The 19,803-nt window shown below is 41.1% G+C and overlaps 1 protein-coding gene across 3 annotated transcripts in view; it reads right to left on the reverse strand.

Moving 5' to 3' along the window:
- LOC138207424 (uncharacterized) overlaps positions 1–19,803 on the reverse strand; it is a 153,756-nt gene that overhangs the window by 64,159 nt on the left and 69,794 nt on the right. For all 3 annotated transcript variants that reach the window (XM_069164632.1, XM_069164633.1, XM_069164635.1), the window contains 3 exons: positions 15,971–16,265; positions 6,189–6,308; positions 2,341–2,508 (listed from right to left, as the gene is read on the reverse strand). In XM_069164632.1, coding sequence (XP_069020733.1) covers positions 2,341–2,508; positions 6,189–6,308; positions 15,971–16,265 — 583 coding nt within the window. The remainder of the gene's footprint in view (positions 1–2,340; positions 2,509–6,188; positions 6,309–15,970; positions 16,266–19,803) is intronic.

The following is a 19,803-nucleotide window of genomic DNA, read 5'->3' on the forward strand; positions in this document are numbered from 1 at the left end:
GCAACACTGTATGGCCCTCTGGGCAATGAAGTCCAAAAGCCGCAATTACTACTTATCGCCATAGGAGTGACTAAAGAAAACAAAACGGAGAACTTTGAGATTACTACTTTACATTCAATTTAGAGGAAATACATTAAATTACAAATCTGCTCAAATGTTTTCTTCAAATCACCCATCCTTACAACATTTGTCACTTATATATGAAAGAAGTGATATAACTTTATTCGTTTCAATTTCAATACGATTTGGACTTAAGTCATCTTTCCTATCAGCCCTCCTAAAAACCCAAATCAAGTGGTAATTGTTCAAAATCTACATCCAAACTTCTGCTCTCTTCCCATTAATTGAAAGAACGTCAGCAATTAAACTGGAGGAGATGGAGCTTGGCTAAATGAGAAACAGCAGATAGGATGACAAGAGCTATGGCCATCAAAGCTACTGGGTGTCCTTGATCGTTCAGAGGACGGCGAACCAACTCGTCCCTTCGAAGGTATAATAAAGGACACACGTTCCAGTTTTTAAGCATTATAGCAAAACAGAATGAATTACTGATACTGGCTTCACACACGCGCACGCGCACACACACACACACACACACACGCACACACACACACACACACACACACACACACACACACACACACACACACACACACACACACACAGACACAGACGTGCACACACACAGTACTCCATCCAGCAACAGAGGCAGACAAACAGTGAGGTGAGCAGTGCTGCATAGTTCAGCCAGCACATCTGCCTTTTTAACTAAAATAAAGATTTACAATATAATGTCCAACAATGTCTCATAATTCATCACATTTAAATGGTGACCAGCAGGTATTATGCAGTCTCTCCAGGAGTATTTTTTTAGATTGTTACGATCAAAAATGTTTGATTTTGCCACAACTTTTCCAAAAAATTGCAGTGATTTGTAGAATTTTAAGTGATTTAAGAGAAATTAGTAAAAATTGCAAGCCGAGAAAAAATATATTTTTAACTCCTACTTAATAAAGACTCATGTTATGACTTCCTATGATAATAAGCATACTGCAAATCACAGATATAATTTAGCTCTAATCTTTTTTTTTTTTTTTAATTTTGATAACTATGGATCTCAAAATTGCAAAAAAAAATCTAAATTCAAAATTAAGACGAGCTCAATCATCTGTCGAAATATGGGCTTTAAATGCTTTAGAAATCATATAAACTCAACACACACTATGTACAAAAACAAAGAGCTTGCAGTCTATCACGACTAGTGAGTGGGTTTCAAACTGGTTTCACATGCGGTATTCCTTGTTCCCATGATAAGATTACATTTTCCAAAAGCCCCATCACTTCCAGTACCTCTGGTCAGGCAGCATGTGCTTGTTTGTGATGATGAGAGCAGAGCTTTGAATGAGAGGAGCAGCTGAAGAGCCGTACTGACTATAAATGAGGAGTTATTTTTGTGCCGTAATACCTTCAGCTAAGCTTCTACTGAGGATTTTTTTTTTGCGGAAAAATCTGCAGGAATTTGGCAAAATTGCAAGGTGATGTAAACATTGCAGAGTGCCTGAATTTGCATTTAATTATTGCTATTGTAAGTGATCGAAGACCAGGCCACAAGAGGCCCAATTTAAAACAGTTTATCGATAAGATAAGTCAAAATGTACAAATGTGCAGAGGAGGAAAACCTTGTTCATCTATCATTCACACTAAAATAACTTCATGATTGCAAACAGAGAAATTAAGTTCACTGTAATCAAAGCGTTATTAGGAAGCCAATTAGGTTGGCCTACATCGAGGTAGCTGCAGTTGGAAATAGCAGCTGATCTTGCAGAAGCGAGTCAGATCCATGACTGAATGTTTGATGAGGTACTTTGCAGCCCTGCAGGAGTCTCCTCTGCCTGACTGCTGCTGTGAAAATCCTGACAGGACCTGCAGGTCAAAAATGTCCGAGAGCTCTTTTGCCTTCTGGTGCAAAACAAACACAGTGTTTATGCTGCTGTTGTGCAGCCCAGTGTCTGTTTTCTCTCAAATAATGAGTACGAGAAAGTTAAGAGAAGCATAAAGTAGTTTAGAGTAGTTTCTGCTACTTTACATTGACTGACAGCTCACTTGATACTGCACTGCTCTAATGAGGATATTCCCCACCAATCTTGTACTGTGAACCGGAATGACGCGTTTGCTTGTAGGTGGGAAGCAATACATAGAATTCCTGTACATATGTGTGCATGCAGAGAGCGCTGCACGCCCATAACAGTCATTTTCTTTGATTATGTTGTGCTGTCTCTCTTTTTTTCTGGCTGCCATTCTCTCCCTGTGGGTGGCTGTATGAGCTGCTGAGTGACTCACTCTGGGTGAAGCGTGGAGGGTTGTCATTGACATCAGTGAGCCTGACAGTGACGGTGGTAGTCCCAGATAATCCGCCCAGGTGGCCGCCCATGTCTTTGGCCTGCAGCATCACCAGGTACTGGTCCTGGGTCTCCCTGTCCATGTCGGGTACAGCTGTGCGCAGAATACCTGCAAAAAACACACACAATAGCATCAGGGTGGCCATTAAACATTTAAACCAGATTTTGACTGTGGCAAAACAGCACCGAATGACCATAATATATCTGTGGGAGACTAAAAGGGTTTTGTGATCAATATTTATGAGTCTATGATTACCCGACACTGAACCTCCTGGGTTCCAAAATGCACTTTCTGGCCTGTGCACTCTCACTGCAAATTCTGGATCTCATCCAGCTCTATTCACAGTTTTAAAAACAGAATATCTTTTAAAGATACAAGAGTATTATTACATAATTGTACCATGATAGTTCATCTCTAGGCCCTTTGGAGGTACCACTTTATAATATTGAATTTAAGTGTTTACAAGCTGTTTTTCGGAACATAATAATGTTTAACAATCATTTATTTAGCTTTGAGGATCAGAAACAAGCTATTTCTGAAAATATTAACACATGTTATGGGCAGAGTAAATGGATAATTGCAATATAATAGGTCTTTATTAAGGACTTGCAAAGTTAGGGACAACTGGGTGAAGTGCTTTCCAATAGTAAAACAGCACATACAGCCAATTTGAATTAAATACCCAATGAAGTGGTGAAGTGAGAATCCTAATGGACACCATGACCTTTTATTAATGACTTATTAACATTTTTATCAGCAGCCCTGACTGCCTATTATAAAGTGAGAAAGTCATGACCCTCTATTAAAGACTCCATCAAGACGGCCGTCACACTTATTAGTAAATCATTAATAAAAGGTTGTGGGTACCTTGATTTCCAGTCAGCCTTTAGGCCTGCAGCTATAAATGTTAATAAGTTGTTATTTGATGAAGTTTGGTTCTGATGCTTTTCAGCTCTTTGTTACAAACTTTACTAACTGGTCTGTCCATTGGAGACACGTAAAAACGTATTAGACACAACAATAGACCAGTACATCAGTTGGTCCAATTGATTAACCAGTACTGCCTTATTTCAGATTTATCTGTATATTTTGCCTGTTTGTGTAAATTCTGCCACCCAACGACCCTTAAAATCAACTGTTCAGTTGATTTTTTTTTTACGTTGTAAAATGTCATGCTTAATACATATCTTGGTGACAATTCTTTAAAAAAAATAATAACTTTCAAGCCAATTGATAATTTAATTAGTTTTAAAAAAAAACAGTTTACTGTAGCTGTGCCATAAACTTGTCCGTGTTGTTATTAATTATTTGATCAAAGGTAGTAAAGTCATCAATAGGGCTGAGCAGCAAATGACAATACTTTTATCCTCCAATCAAATTGGTTCAGTAGTATATAGTGCGAAAAATGCCAATTGATACCTAAACTGCATCCACATCAACACATTTTCATCTTAAAATGTATGAATGTTGCTCCATTTGCACATACATAAATCTCAGTGTCAGTGCCACAGCAGTTGACATAGCCTCTACTCGGGCAGCCCGCCCACATAGATAAAGTCACTCAGTTTCAACTAAAGTATCTTAAATCTTACATTAGAGCACCTTATTTCACTCCTTTCAAACTAATTTAAGGCCATGTACACATCTAATTTGCATGTGTTGCAGTAAGTGTAGGCTTGTCTGTATCAAGCTAGGACCTACTGATAACTTGTGAGGTGTTTACAGGATATCGCTCTCCCCCTCTAAAATGCATGAAAACTAAAGATTTGTATCATAATGTGCGATGTAATTTTCTTGTTCTTAAAATGGATTTTATGAAATTAGTAACGGAACCGAATTCAACATATCAGCTTTTTGAAACGATCTTCAGGCCTATAGTCATAAAATTGTTCCTGTGTGAACAATGAGTTTAAATAATTAAAGTGTTTTTACTCTGATTGACGGCTAAAATTATTCCGAGATTTTTCTGAAGCCCTTTCAAAACTTATCGGGCGATATCGAACTGCACTGTCATCAGGTTGCAGACATGGCTGCTTTTCTGACAACTTGACAGCTTTTCTGACATTTTGGAGACACTCCGTTTCCATTTGACAGCGACAATGTATAACTTAATGTCCCGTTGAAGGTGCACAGAAACACATAAGCACACAGTCACAGACAGACACACAAAAACATAAACACAGATATGTGAAGAGGCTCATATGGAAAAGATAAATCACCATGCGGCAACATGCTGACGGAGCGTAAAACCTCCCTCTGTGTCTCACACTGTTTAACGGCACACCAGGCCTTCAGTGTCACTTACACACATTCAACATCGATCACCTCCTCGGTGGAAATGACCTCATTCTGCTACATGTGATTGGATGTTGCACACCTAGTGCCGGCTGCTCTCGCCCAACATCAGCCAAAACACCAGCCAGGATGACTTGGCAGCTCAAGGTGAAGCACATTCAGCACGGGCTGTTTTGAATGCTAACGAACCAGAAGAAATATGTTGAGGTTTCGGAGCCGAATTCATAAACAAACCGAATGCATGTGTTCGCCTCCGAGTGCACATTTTGAAGAAGACCTTTGCTGATGGAGTTAACAAGAAATGGGGTGATTGAAAAAGGGAGATAGAGCGGAGAGAAGAGAGCCGACATGTTCGGAATACTAAAACCGGTCTAATAGGGCGGTGTCACGGCTAATACACACCGCGTGGAATTAGGCTTATATTCCTCAATTAGCATTTCAAAAAGCGCTGCTGCTCTCTTTGGTTATTGCAGAGGTTCTCACATGTCAAGGCAATCAATTACCAAGCATTGACATTCAATGAGCAAAACACAAGTGTTGGCCACCTGTGACCCACATGGGGAAAATCAACAATCTCATACTCATACTTGTAGATGCTGACCAAAAAAACAAAAAAACATGGTACTTCAAAAGCCTCTCAGGGAAATAAAAGCAAACTGTCTATCAGAGAAGCATCTAACGCATCAGACAGTTACCCTTCTAACCTCACCTCCCACTCAACAATGAAACTCCTGCCCCGAGGTGACACGCGGGACACAGACAGACAAACGCACACAGCAGACCTTTGAGGCCTTTGTAATCTGTCCTGCATTATAGCTCAAACCTTTGCTGACATCTGTCTTTAAACATGTCTCCATGCTTCTGCTTCATCCAGAAATAATAACATTAGACTGGGGCTGTCTGGCAGCTTCAACACATTTCTGCCAGCTCATACTGGAGAAGGAGGGCAGAGAGAGGTGTGTGTTTAAGAAGGAAAGTGTGTGTGTGTGTGTGTGTGTGTGTGTGTGTGTGTGTGTGTGTGTGTGTGTGTGTGTGTGTTTGAGCAGAGAGTGTTTGAGGGGGCACAAGAGGGAAAAGGAAAGTGGGAAAGATGGATGACTAAGTGTGTTTCCAGAATGAGGGATGCACAGGGGGGGGGTCCCCTTTTGGCCCTTGTCTATCCACACACACACACACACACACACACACACACACACACACACACACACACACACACACACACACACACTGGCCCTGTGTTTTGTTCACAAGTCAAGACTGAATTCACTTGTTTGCTCTTCAACATCTTGAGTATATTTGCCTTTCTGCAGTGTGTGTATTTGCTTTCCGACATCTGTGCATCTTTTCTCTCTCACCCAGACAGACAGACACAGACACAGACAGACAGACACCCAGACAGACAGACACAGACACAGACAGACAGACAGACAGACACCCAGACAGACAGACAGACACAGACAGACAGACAGACAGAGATAGACAAGCAGGCTCACCTGTCTGAGGATCTACAGAGAAGTACTGCTGGCCCTGCACCAGTGTGTACACTAGCTTGGCGCTGTTCCCGTACGTGGGGTCATCAGCATCTGTCGCTGTCACCTGGATTATAGACGTGCCTGCAGGGAGGACAGACGAGGAGGGTGGGAGGAAAATAAACAGGAGGGTGAAGAGAAAGAAGAGGAAAGGAGAGGAGCAGTGAAAGGACAATAAGTAAAAGGTGAAAGACAAAACAAGGCAGATCCGGAGCTAAGTGGACAGACTACAGCAGCTCTTTAAGAGCATAAGAAAGCTCTATATCAAGACAACCTCTACTCTCTCTTTCAATCTCTTTCTGACAGCACTGTGACAAATACTTTATCCCCCCTCCACACACACACACACACACACACATACACACACACAGTCACCCTCTTCCTTTTCTCTCCTGCTGCTCACCTTCCTCCACCCTCCCCTCTCCCTCTTCCCTCCCTGACTCTCTGTCTCACTTCATTTCTCTTCATCTCCATCTCCAATTCCCTTTCGCTCCCTCTCTCAAATCAGGCCCGTCTGTCTCTTCAACAGGCCGACCTCTCGTTCCCCTAAATCTGCTTTCTATGGCTCACCGAGAGTCAATTTAGCAGGATTTTTTTTTTTTTCTTTTCTCAAAATTTTTGGCAAAAATACGAATATATGAACAGTAGACACATTTCATATGGCATGCATTCATAAATGTCTATATTTATGCCTAAGTGCAGGTGGTATGACGGTTCCCAAGGGGACCGGAGTCAGATAAGATAGGTGGGAGAAAAGGGGATTTGTGGGAGCAGCGAGTACTCCAATTCTGATGAAAGCCCTGACAGAATTACTGTTGAAAGAAAAAGAAAAATAGGTGGAGTGCGTGCACCTGTATGGAGGGGGAGGTGGAGAGGGTGTGGGTGTGGGATCAGCTGATTACTGATCCATGACAGGTAGTGAAGAATCAGAGGGGTTATTGAAAGATGACAGATGTAAAATCGGCACAGAGAGCTGAAAACAGAGGAGGCTGTGTGTGTGTGTGTGTGTGTGTGTGTGTGTGTGTGTGTGTGTGTGTGTGTGTGTGTGTGTGTGTGTGTGTGTGTGTGTGTGTGTGTGTGTGTGTAAGACTAAATGGGTTTTCAGTCAGTTGTGTTGTCACACTGGGGAACATTTTTTTAAGGATTATTCTAGTTGGGTCTTATTTTTATAGCTTCACCCAAGTAGACCTAAAAGAAGTAAAATAAGCCAGTTTTTTTACAACTTGATTCATTTCTATTTCTTTGCAGGATCTTTCTTCATTCCTCTCCCACTTATTTATCATTTATCCTGTAAATCAACCCAATATCACACCAAAGCCTGAAATAATATCAGCAGTCCACTAGACAATAGCTGAGGCCTAAACAGTCAGGTTTTAGGGGGGTTTTGGCACCAAAAACCACACAGTTTTAGAAAAGGAACATGGTTTGGGTTGAATGTGACACATTTGGTTAGGTTTAGAGATGAAAACTGCTTGGTTTTGGTGAGGAACAGATCAGTTTAGTTGGGTTTTTTTTAAATAAGGAGTTCTATGGAAATAATGTTATGTAGGTCAGCCTCGTACTTACCAACTTATTTAATGTACGTTACGCATGTCAAATATCTTACTTATGTCATTAACTTGCTGACATTACAAAAAGAAAAAAAAAATCAATGTTTAGTTTGGTTTCTAACTCTGGTCGTCCAGGAGAAAATCCTGTTTGCTCTGTCCGACACCCCCAACCTCCTCTTACTCTGCAACCCTGACATAGTATGGTCTAGTGGACTGACTCACAAATTGAGAACCACTGGACTAAAATACATGTTTGTCATAAAGTTGTTAAATTAAGCTAATGATCTAATAATAATAATAATAATGCAGTAGTATACAATAATATCACCTAACGTTACCATTTTTCTGCCCAATAAGTATCTATTTTGATACATGGAGCCCTCAAACTATCAGACATGTCATCTAAGCCACATTATTTGCATGTAAAACTGAATGTGAACACTCCTTTGATGCTGGTAATAAATCTTCATTGTGCAGAGACACTGTGGGCTCAGACACAAGACCGGTTACACCTTTGGATCAAAGTTGGGTCCAAACTGTGGTGCACGTTTACAGGAGAAAAATCTGCTCTCTTTGATCGCCTGACGGCTAATTTTTTTTTTCCTCATCGGATGGGAACGTTTAACACGGTGAGTAAAACGTTATAATAAACAGAAATGACAGCCAAACCAACAGAAATAAGATCAGAGTTGAAACAAACTGAAGATGGACTCATAACATTTGGCCTGCATTCGAACAAATGCTTGATTTCTGAGTTGTTTATGTGCTCCACTGTCCTATAAAGCAAATGCCCGAAGGAAATGAGGAGGCTGCTTAGAGCTGCACAACATTCAAACATACTGTGGATGGCTTTGAGACAGTTTGAGTAAGATCTTGGAAAACAAGACAACAAGAATGATCATTAATTTTTTTTTTTTGGGGGGGGGGGTTGTGTAAAGTTTCATTAGCTGTGGCATTGCAGAGTCAGAGGATTGTTAGTGATGTCTGTCTGCACGCGTGCATAACTGCATGTCAAACATCATTGATTTCTTGTTTAATAACTGCAAAAAAATTATTTACAATCACTATTAGTACACAGCACCTAGTTGTATATTTGTTTTATCTGTGTTCTCAGATGTTTGGCTATTATTTTTAATCCATACTCAGTTTTGACTTCTTTCTGTGATTCTCCCATTTTCTATCCAGCTACAAAAAAAAACATCATTACAAAACTATCTGCACTTTATGTTTTTATTTCTAAATACTGGCCCAACAAACCAGTCTTGCTCACAGGCTATGAAGTGTCTGCTGCGGAATCTCGCTCTGTTTTAGGTCTTTTTTCTCCTCACTATAGATATTGGAGATAAGTGCAGGGGGGGCATAAGTAGATAAGTAGAAAGAAATGTTTCTTTTGACAGCAGTAGAAAACTAATCAGACGTAGGGATCAAACAGTGTTGATCTGAGGTTGATGCAACAAGTGCAAGGCGGAGGCAAAACCAATTGGTATTCACCCGGCCGACCGCGCTATCCAGCCAGTCACACTCCACGAGGATCAAATATTCACACTGCCACACATCCGGCTGGAACGCATGTTCTCACTGCAAGACATCTGTCCTCTGGGGAGAAGGAATGGAACCCCTCCTGACTTTATTTACTCATTTATTTATATATATTTATATATATAAATATCAAAAATATCAATAAATAAATATCAATTATATTCAAGGTTAAACTTTAAGTGCGAGTCATTTTCCCAGAATTCAGATACACATCTGGCAAGATGTTCGGGCCCAGCCAAGTGAAACCAACCCCAAACACTTTGAAGACGCGTATCGAGCCGAGGAACTGGCACGGTTCCAGCGCACCTTGTGTCAGTGTATCAAGAAATGAATCCCCCCACACCCCATCCTCTCTCCCGACACCACCCTTAAATGTCTCATGTAGCGAGTCTTTGATCGGATCCTCACAGCGGCACTATCTCCTCTGTCACGCGTGCTGCAAAGCGCCTTGGTAAATATTGAATCGTCAAAGTAAATATTGAATCCATGATTGACTGAACAACTCAATCTGAAGATTGAGCTGCTGTGAGGCGCAGATGCTCATAAGGCGGTTGATAGGATTACTAAATAGTGCTCTCTCCTCTCCTTGGGCTCTGCCCCGGCAGGCTGCTGGCAGGGTCATTATTCTAATCTGAATTAAACAATTCAGCACGAGAGGGCCTTGTTGTTTGGGGAAAAAAAAAAAAACTTTAAGAGGCAGATGCGGAGGACCTTGGGCCAAATTCCCTGAACTTTTCTAAACTAACCAGTTTAGGGGTGAATTATTCAGAATAATAGCCACTTCTCTGGCAAATTCAAAAGTTTTCCTGAAAGATATTCCACTTGCTTTAAAAGGAGAGAGGGCTCTTCAAAGTAGAACCCATTTTCAAGGGGCTGAGCGCAGTTTAAATGGAGATTAGAGGACTTTTTGTACATACAAACTGTTTCCTAAAGGCACTCTGCACTCACGCTTCGAATTACAATCTCCGACAGTTATTGTCACTCCTAGATCTCACTGCAATGAGCCCCACCTCTGCCCTTATCTCTCATTTCACTCCTCTTCCAAGCACTCTGATCACATTGTATATTATCTCTGCACTCACAGAAATATTGTCAGGTCACTGTGGCTCTGACACAAACTCTTTTCAAGGGAAAAAAAAAAAAAAAAAAGGATGCTATTGAAAGAGGCAGATCATTTTATAATCCTCTATCATTTCTTTCATTCCTCATTTCTCCCAGTAACCAACAGTGTCATCACCTATTGGTTTGCTACTTTTCTCATGCTTGCGTGTGGTCAAAATGTTTTATTGGGTCAATGTGCATCACATGATGAAGTTGAACATTGCAGTACTCCTTGCAGTCACTGTGGTGACGTTGCTTCCATGCAGCAATAAACTCACCCAGTTGTTTGTGAACTGCCATTCTGAAGCACAAATTCTGCAATTTGTCCATTGCCATCTTGCCATTTTGAAACAAAAGGTGACCATATTTGGAGCTGGGGAGGAGCGAGCGGTGGATCTGATTGGAAACCTGAGGACACTACCTGTAGAGGAGACCTGACTGCACTAATCAAACAGACACGCCCCCAAACATACCGCTTTTCGAGGTCTAATGTCTAATGTGAATATACGTAAAAAATATGTTTGTTTTTTTAAGAGGTGAACATTGTGCTTCACACGAAACAGAAATCTCAAAACTGTACCCTCAGATTTACTGTAGATTTTGAGGTATCCAGGATTGACTTCTGATGGATTTAAAGGTGTTTCTTTACCTCCTAAGATTAGCTGAAATGATTGATTTTGAAGACTCCCCCATTTTTGCCACAGTAAAAGCATTTAACAAAGCCTTGCCTCACAAACAGAGAGCTCTATCTTCCTGAGACTGTGCGTGAGCGCAAACATAGGGTGCAAATAGAAGTGGGTGTGACCGACTGGTTCAAAGGGCGATGTGGAGAAGAGGCTGCGGCAGGTAATTAGGAGGCGGAATAGATTATTCACAGTTGGGGGTCGACACAGGTTTCAGTTATGGCCGGTCACATCAGCTCATCCCATTTTAAAGTGGATGCCAGTGAGGTCGCAGGAAAGTCCTGCCTGCAAGAAAACTGCATCCATAAGCAGCAACATAAATCCAATAGGAGACAGCAGCTCTGATATGCAGATTATGTCAAATTTGTATGGCAGACATTACAATGCGTTTCTATTTGTACTGTTCTTTGCATGCAATTCACATGCTCAAGTGATTAAATAGATTGTATTCAGTTATATTTATACAGTATATATCAACAGTACATGCACACAATCAAGCCACAACTGCAAATGTAAACATAAAAATAATAGTCTGTTCCATGCATTTACATGATTACATAATTTGGGAGCTCCCCATTATAATAATAGCCATATTAGCATTATAATAACCCACATTGTTCGACCTGTGCATAATTACAAGCCACACTTCTTTTAAACGGGGGACTCCAAATGGAACATATGTACTGTATTACGGCTGCTCCAGGTATTTAATCAACCAACGGGAGAGACCTCATACATCCTGCAAGCAGCTTTGGTGACAGTGTCATTAAAAGTCAGCCATTAATCCAATTTATTACAGATTCTGCTTGCGTTACATTCAAAGTGTATTCTCTATTTGCATGGGATTTTTTTTGGGGGGGGGGGGAGGGGGGGTTGGAGAGGTCTGTGTGTGCGTGTGTGTGTGTGTGTCCATCAACTCCAGCCATGAAATTCCTTATGTCTGCTGTGAACAGGTGGAAACAGAGATGTAATTTCATGCCAAAAAGGGTGATGAAATTGCACAGTGCCACCTGATCTGCTCACCCATGACAAAAATAAAAATATGAATGTGGGGGAGCAGTTTGGGCACTTGTATAAAACTTTTACAAATATTATATAATGTATTTTCAACCTTAACGCACACTTTATATTTTATACATTCTGGTTTATGGCCATATACCAGTATTAAAACTCCTATACAAAACATTTTCATGAGACTATTAAAGGGAGGTAAAGCATATGTCCTGCATGTATGGACATTATAGCAGGACAGATGCTCTCCATCACGTGCTGCTTTGAGCTTGTAGCCATTCTGAGGGCCCTTTAAAAACTGTATCTGGTGTTACAATCTGAGAAGGGCACCCTGGACTTCATACACGTACTCTGACTTGTGCTACTCAGACATTAAGCTGTGTTCGAACATTTCTTCTGCCCATCAATCAGGTTGCCAGATTTCTAACATTAATGTTGGCAGAGTTGTTTTCAGAGTGCCTTTGACACAATATCAAATGGGCTCTCTAACAACACATCATGTGAACATGCATGGCTGAGTTGTTCGTTCATCTATTAGACTCGGAGCAGGTTGATCTCTGTTTTTACTTCGTTATAGTTCAGTAAATTAAGTGCTATAATTTGGCGATCACTTGAGGCTAAAGATGTTGTCGGTGTTGAATATAAAATCAGTTTGACTCCATGAAATAAAACTGTCAAGACTCCCGAATGCAAACCAGTCTGAATGTCAATCGGTTTAATTGTACAGATGAAATCTCACTTTGTGGCACTTAACCTTGACTGCAAGCCACAGTGCTGCTGATGAAAATGTACCTAAGGCTGTATTGTTAGCAATCCTTGCATGCTTTGTGCTAATTTAAGATAGAGTATAGTAATGTGAAAAAATACTATTATTTCTAATACTATCAGTCATTAGGTAGGTATTATTACTATTTACTGCGTGGCAGCACCTGGGAACAGCTTCAGTTCATCTGGATCTTTAACCTTTAATATTCATGAAGTTTTACTCTCAAAACATCAGTTAATCGGCTTCAAGAGGAGTTGGACTTAAAATCTGCTTCAGTCAGGTTTGATTGACAGCTGCCAACAACTCACAAACTGTTGCCAATTCTTGAATCAGATATTGCTAGATCTCATGTGGTGCTTGTAAGTAAGTGAACTTTACTCTCCTCGAACTATTCGAGGAGAGCACAGAGAGACCCCATCACTCAGACAAATATTTTCGGAGCCTTTTAAGCTTGGAATTTGAAACTGTAAATAGTTGTTTGTATATTTATTAATAAACAGTTAAATAATTGTAGACTGGAGAAAAGAGTTTATTTTGTGATAGATAAAAGCTCTCTGATAAGAAAATGCAGCAGGGTGACATCATCATGCAGATTGCTGCCTTTGCTGCGACCACAGTGTGGTGATGTGCGGCACACAGCTTTGCAAAAAAAAAAAAAAATCTAGATTTTTTTTTTTTAATTTTTTTTTTTTATCAGCTGCAGTGAGCTCTGCAAAATGTGTAGATGAAGGATTCAGACTTTGTCTTTAGTTGTTAAAAAGGATCCCCCTCACACAACTTTACTTTCTGAATACTATATTGAACCTACAGTTCCTGAACACTATTGTATTGCACCTAGACTGCAGCAGGGTTTCCCTCCATACAATACCCATTTTACACTTCATTGTGATAAAGGCTAAAGAGTCTGTGTGCAAAATGGTTATTCAGGGTGAATGGCATCTTAGCAGGCAATAATGGTTCTGCGCTGCTGTGTTGTATAATGGCTGTATAGCTGCAGCTGTCGAAATCCCCTCCTGAAGACATCAACGTCTACATTATTATGCTCACTGTATTTCAAACATTAGTTCTTGTTCCCACTTAAAGTGATTTTCATAGTAGATGTTTGCATTACAGCTATCCTAATTTACTGCCAATAATTGATTTTTTTTTTTTTAATACTTCACTTAGTGTAACGGAGTACACCAGTACACGGAGTACAAATTCAAAGCCGTTTCATAAAATACCCTTAGACAATTTAGCCATCTGAGACAATAAAACATACTGTCTGGTTGTGGTCAAGAGGGACATTCATCATTTGAGGTTTCCAGCAGTCATTTTATTCTGATTTAACAGTAAACCAATAAAATGCTACGACCTCAGTTTGTGTACAGAATGTAACTTGAAGAGCCCATGCATCTGCTCGTGAGATGATTTATCATTTTGTTATGGTTTGCTCTCATTACTCAATCGCAGTGGAGAGGACATGAAAGATAAGCAAAAGCAAAAAGCAAAAGGAGGAACTCAGCAAATCCACAACTGTAATTATGTTACCTGTGTGTCAAGCTTTGCCCAAATCTAAGTTGGTCCAGCTATGATAATGGTGTGTTAATGTTGTCTTCTGGTCTGAAGCTTAAACATCTGTCTATCATGAAAAATGTAACTACGCTCTTGTTTGGACGGCAGATGGTGTTGTGATAGCAATTTATTCATGTCTGTGGGAACGATTCAACAAATTGGGTAGCTGCGGACTATTGAGCAAGTCAGATCACAGTAGAAAGTTGAGACGCTCATAATAAGAGACAGCTTGGAGCGGATAATGGTAAATGTACAGAAGTCATATTTTACTGGGTACAAGGACAGAGAACTTTAAGTTTATTTAAAAATGTCATAGTATTTATTCACAGTATTTACACTACTTTCTGTTAATCAGCATTAAATATAATGGGTCTCATATTATTGATGTGAAAAACACCATTGTGCAACAGATATGCTGCCGCAAGTACTGTACTTAAATTCAAATTTAAGGTATTTGTACTTTACTTGAGTATTTCCACCCACCTATAGTGAAAATCTGACTGCGCCATAGGCCTGTCAATCAAACAGACACACCCCCAAACATATCTCTTTTTGGTGCCAAATATCCAATTAATGAGGGAATCCTTTTCAGATTAAATGATATGAAACTAATAAGAAAGAGGGACTTTGGCGAATGACACAATTAGGACTCGTGAAAAAAATGTATTGACCATTTTATGAATGAAGTTGAATGGGAGACTATGGAGCCAAAGACTTTTTGGAGCCAAACCCTGTGGCCATATTGCAGTTTAAGGTACTTCTTCATTTGTTTACATTTGTAAAAGTTACATCCACTTTTACTGACAACCTGCGTTCCGAATCGCATTCTATTTATTTTTACTTTTAGTATGTACTGCAGCTACCGTTAAAAAGTATATACTGTTGCATGTAGCATGTATACAATTTGGAAAATAGTACTTCATAGCAATCCATAGCACGACATTTGTTGTAAAAAGAAAAAGGATGCGGTTTGGAACGAGTACGCTTCCTTTTAATACCTTTTCTTCTTCTTCCTTTTGTGGGCAGAGCATGAGCGCCACCAACTGTCTCGGCGGCTCAGTCGATGTGACGTAACTTCCGCTGAACAAAGGATTGTGGGTCAGAACAGACCGGAATACGGCCGGATGTAGTAGGACATCCTGGTACTTTTGGCATCCTGTGTTTAACATACTAAGGATTGGGACATACTAAGCCTTTTTTTGGCACATTAGATAGTAAGGTAGTATGGATATTGGAACGCTGGGACAGTCTATGGTTGTGGCTCTAGTTGCCAGAAGCTAGCAGGCTTCATTTGGTAAAATTCTGTAATTTGCTGAATAATTGAAGAACAGGCCTGTGTCACAGCTTGTGACAACTGTTATGAAGTGTGAAGTTTGATATTTATTTATCAATGTTCATAAGTTCGTTTAATTATTTGTTTTCCTCTATTTGTTGGTTCACATACTTTATTCATGATGTCTTATTCACTTTGAGGCTCTACACACTCGTTCTCCTCGACCCCAAATTATTTCCAAAATGACCCCCCTCACCCTCCTCCCGTACCAATATTTGCCATCTCAGGCACGGTGGCGCTGTAGGGGCCTTCGTCAAAGATGGGCGGGTTGTCGTTGATGTCCTGCACCCGAATTATGAACTGTGACGAGGGTTCCAGGGCACGGTCAGTCTGCCTGTCGGTGGCCGTGGCGATGAGACGGTACTCGTCCTTCTCCTCACGGTCCAGTGGCTTCGTGACGTGGATGTTACCCGTTTTCTCGTCTATCACAAAGACCGAGCCGGCCCCCTCACCTCGCAGGACATATTTTGTGCGTCCATCATTCCTGTCCATATCAGTGTGGAGCTATAGGTGAGAGAGGACAGATAGAGGAGCAAAAAAAAAAAAAAAAAAAAAAAAGGGAAGGGAAGGGAAGGGAAGGGAAGGGAAGGGAAGGGAAGGAAGGCAAAATGGAGGAGGGAAATGGGTAGAAATAGGAAGCGGAGGGTTGTGAGAAGTAAGACAGGAATGTAAAAGGTGGGGAAGAAAGACAAGAGTAAACAGCCGTTAAAAATTAAGTTTGTTTTCTCGAGACAGGCAGTGAAAACAAAACAAGCAGATTATCCTCTGCATGGCTCGCGGATATAATACATTTAAACAGAAGCAAAGAAAAGAAGTACGCACAATACCTTCCTCTCTCACACACACACACACACACACACACACACTCTTTTCTGCTATTGTATTGTTCCATCTTTCTATTCCTGCAGTATGAGCAGTTATGAACCTGGATCGCCTTAATCTCAAAGATATCCATAACACATGCTCTCCTGCTCCCACTTAAAGCCCCCATTCAGGTCCGAGCAGCTGTGGACAGCGAGAGTTTACTAGTCTGTGCACATGCAGCGCCCCGGCTATTTAATGAAAGCACAAAATCAAAGGAATAATGAACAGTAGGCCAATCAATTATTCCCTAACTAATAGGTGTGTATGAGTGAGAGTGGAGGGGTGCGTGGCAGTGGGACATGCAGTATTGATCACAGCCCCGTGTTAAGTTTTATTGGATCAGCGCCTGGTGGGATAGCAGAGCAGCAGGGCGACTGGCGTCCTCTCATGCAGGGAGAGGTAATATCAGGGAAGGCTCCACACTGTCCTCCGTCCCCCGTGAGAGAGACGTGCCAGCGGGATGCGGGCGAGCACATCAAGATTCAATCTCATTACCCCTGCACCTACGTGGATCGAATAGCAACTGTGACCAAAAAAGGAGCGCTAAATTAGGCCGCACTGGCAAGAAAGTGTGACATTGTGACTTTAGATGGAGTGGAGGGAGCAGGGAGTCAGCTGGGGAGGGGACGGGGGTTTAGCTCAGGAGAGCATTGTTGCATGGCAACAGCTAAGCACATTTGCTAAATGAAATGAGAATGGATACTGTGAATCGAAATGTTCATTTACTTTGAGCATCACCATTTTTCAAGGGGGGGGAAAATGGCATGGATACGCCAGCTTCCTGGGGGTTAAATGATAAGCACGGATGTTGACGAGCTTGTTTATGGCTAAAAAAATAACTCATAAGTCCAGACTGTCGGGTGAAAATGAAAACTATTTGAACACTATGGCACAAAGTCAAAAGTTAAACAGCACTTCACCTTCAGAGGATCCCTTTATTTTAATGACAATGCAAATTAGAAAATCTAAAAGCACTCTCACCGACATTAGCAGGTATTGTGTGAGCAGTTTGCGCAAACTAGACATGGACTCATCGCTATCCTGTAGGCTTTTCTCTTCATCCATGCAACCTGTAATGTAAACTGGAGGGATTATCTCTGATCAGATGTAACACAGACTAGCCTAAACATCTTCACACCAGCTTGTTTTCTGCCAACTGCAAAATGTGGCTATGTGTCAAAGTGACACCCTACTTGAAGTCTTCTAATTATCAACCATACGATCCAAGTATTTTTTTTGTTTTTGTTTTTTTAAGCAAAGCTTTATAAAATCTCTGTATCTCGCTCCCTCATGGACTGTGAGGCTCTGCTAAGTTTGGACTTCTTGCACTTGCAGCAGTAGCACATAGTGACAAATCTTTAAGGCAGAAAAGAACAGAATGAAAACATACATTTAAACTTTTGAAGCAACTCCTAAAGCCAACCAAGTGTCTACCACCCATCCAAATACTTCACGTGAGGCTTAGACCATTTATATGTCAATCAAAATATAGCTTAATACACTACTTTTGTGGCAAGCCCCCATTTGTTTAAATTGCTATTTTGAAGCCTTGACTCTGGCACTGTCGCTATTTAGGTTTCTTTTGGAGCCAGAAATGACCATATTTGGTTGAGCTGGGGTATGAATCTGACCAAGAACTTAGGAACCAGATGCCTGCCCACCTATACCAGCAGACAAGCTGATTAGGATGCAAGCGTGCTTTGAAAACGTTCTGACATTTAGATTTGATTTTATAGGGAAAATGGGTTAAGTGTTTCATATTCTGAACTAATTGGCTCAATAATGTGTCATCACAGGGCTTTAATATACATTTTTTTCATTTGTATCCATTTTAAAAGCACATCACCGACACTCAGTTAACGGCCCTCTTTCACAGCAGACATTTGGAGTAGTCACAGCAGGGAAAGTGCAGGAGTTACTAAACACATTAAAGATGTCTCTGTTCTATTCGACCGTCTCAGAGATGCCGGGGCAACAGTGAGCCAGCATGCAAAATACCAGAACCCTGAAAATGAAGGCACTGAAAAGTATCAAGGCATCATTAATGCTATTATTTACACCTGGGCTATCCTGCTGTGACCTGCCAAAAAGTGTTCAGTGAAAAAGGCCTATTCAAACCCTTTCGTATCCGTCCTGTCCAGCAGTTGTCCCTTGCTCTTCCAACTGTTCCTCAGTCATATCAGCACTTCATAAGTGAGGGTCAATCAAAAAATTCAGAGACCGCACCATGAACGGTAAGTAGCAACGTGACGTGCATGAAGCAAGCTGAAAGCTATGACCTTCTTGAGTAACTATTCCAAGTTTCGTTGCTTGATCATCATCAGCATGAGTTACACATGTTGGTTCGTGCCCGGCCGGCGTATCTGTGGTTCCTCAGTGGCGAGTGCACACGTCAAATTTTGTGTCAAACTCAGAAAATCAAAAATGGAGACCCTTAAAATGTTTCAGGAAGCCTGTGGTAATGAAGCAATGAGCTGGACGATGTGTTTTGAGTGACATATGCGTCACTATTTCAAGCGTCAGGTACGGAACGCAACCAGGTGGGTTTTCTTTGACATCTGCAGGATTGCGCATCGCAAAACAGGGAAAACATTTAGCGCGAACGACCTTAACTGTGGTCTGATGGCACTTGGGTTCTCTGATATACCTGCTGACAGCGCTTTGAAAAAAACAGTCTCTTGCCCACAACAACTTTGATGTGCACTCTGGTCAAGTTTCAGGTGCATGGAGAAATTGCCGTGCCCCTAGACCAGCGCCGACAAAAAAGTGTGTAACTCTGGTGCTGATGATCAAGCGACAAAACCTGGACTAGTTCCTCATGAATGTTATAGCTTCCCTCTGCTCAGTGCACATCGTGGTGCTACATGGTGTTCACACGCAACAGAACCAGTCAGACTTTTTTGATCGAGTCTCGTATACATCTGCCAGTAAACACCACTCTTCTGCCCGACTGTCTATGTAGTGTCTGCGACTGCACTCTAGAAAATTGTTCCTGACTTTACCTCCCCTTTAGGATCTGCTTGCTGACTGTCCATCTGCTTTTGAAACCACACAACACCTATAACAACTGTAACCAGGCCTGATATTTACAGCCCAATTAAAACCCGCCCATGTAAATTCAATTATGCGATATGTCTAGATTATTTCAGAGGTGAACTTCATTGATGCACAGCATCCG

The sequence above is a fragment of the Embiotoca jacksoni genome, unplaced genomic scaffold, assembly GCF_022577435.1.
Source record: "Embiotoca jacksoni isolate LCO1_2020_lvr unplaced genomic scaffold, fEmbJac1.0.p SCAF_31, whole genome shotgun sequence".
NCBI classification, from domain to species: domain Eukaryota; kingdom Metazoa; phylum Chordata; class Actinopteri; family Embiotocidae; genus Embiotoca; species Embiotoca jacksoni.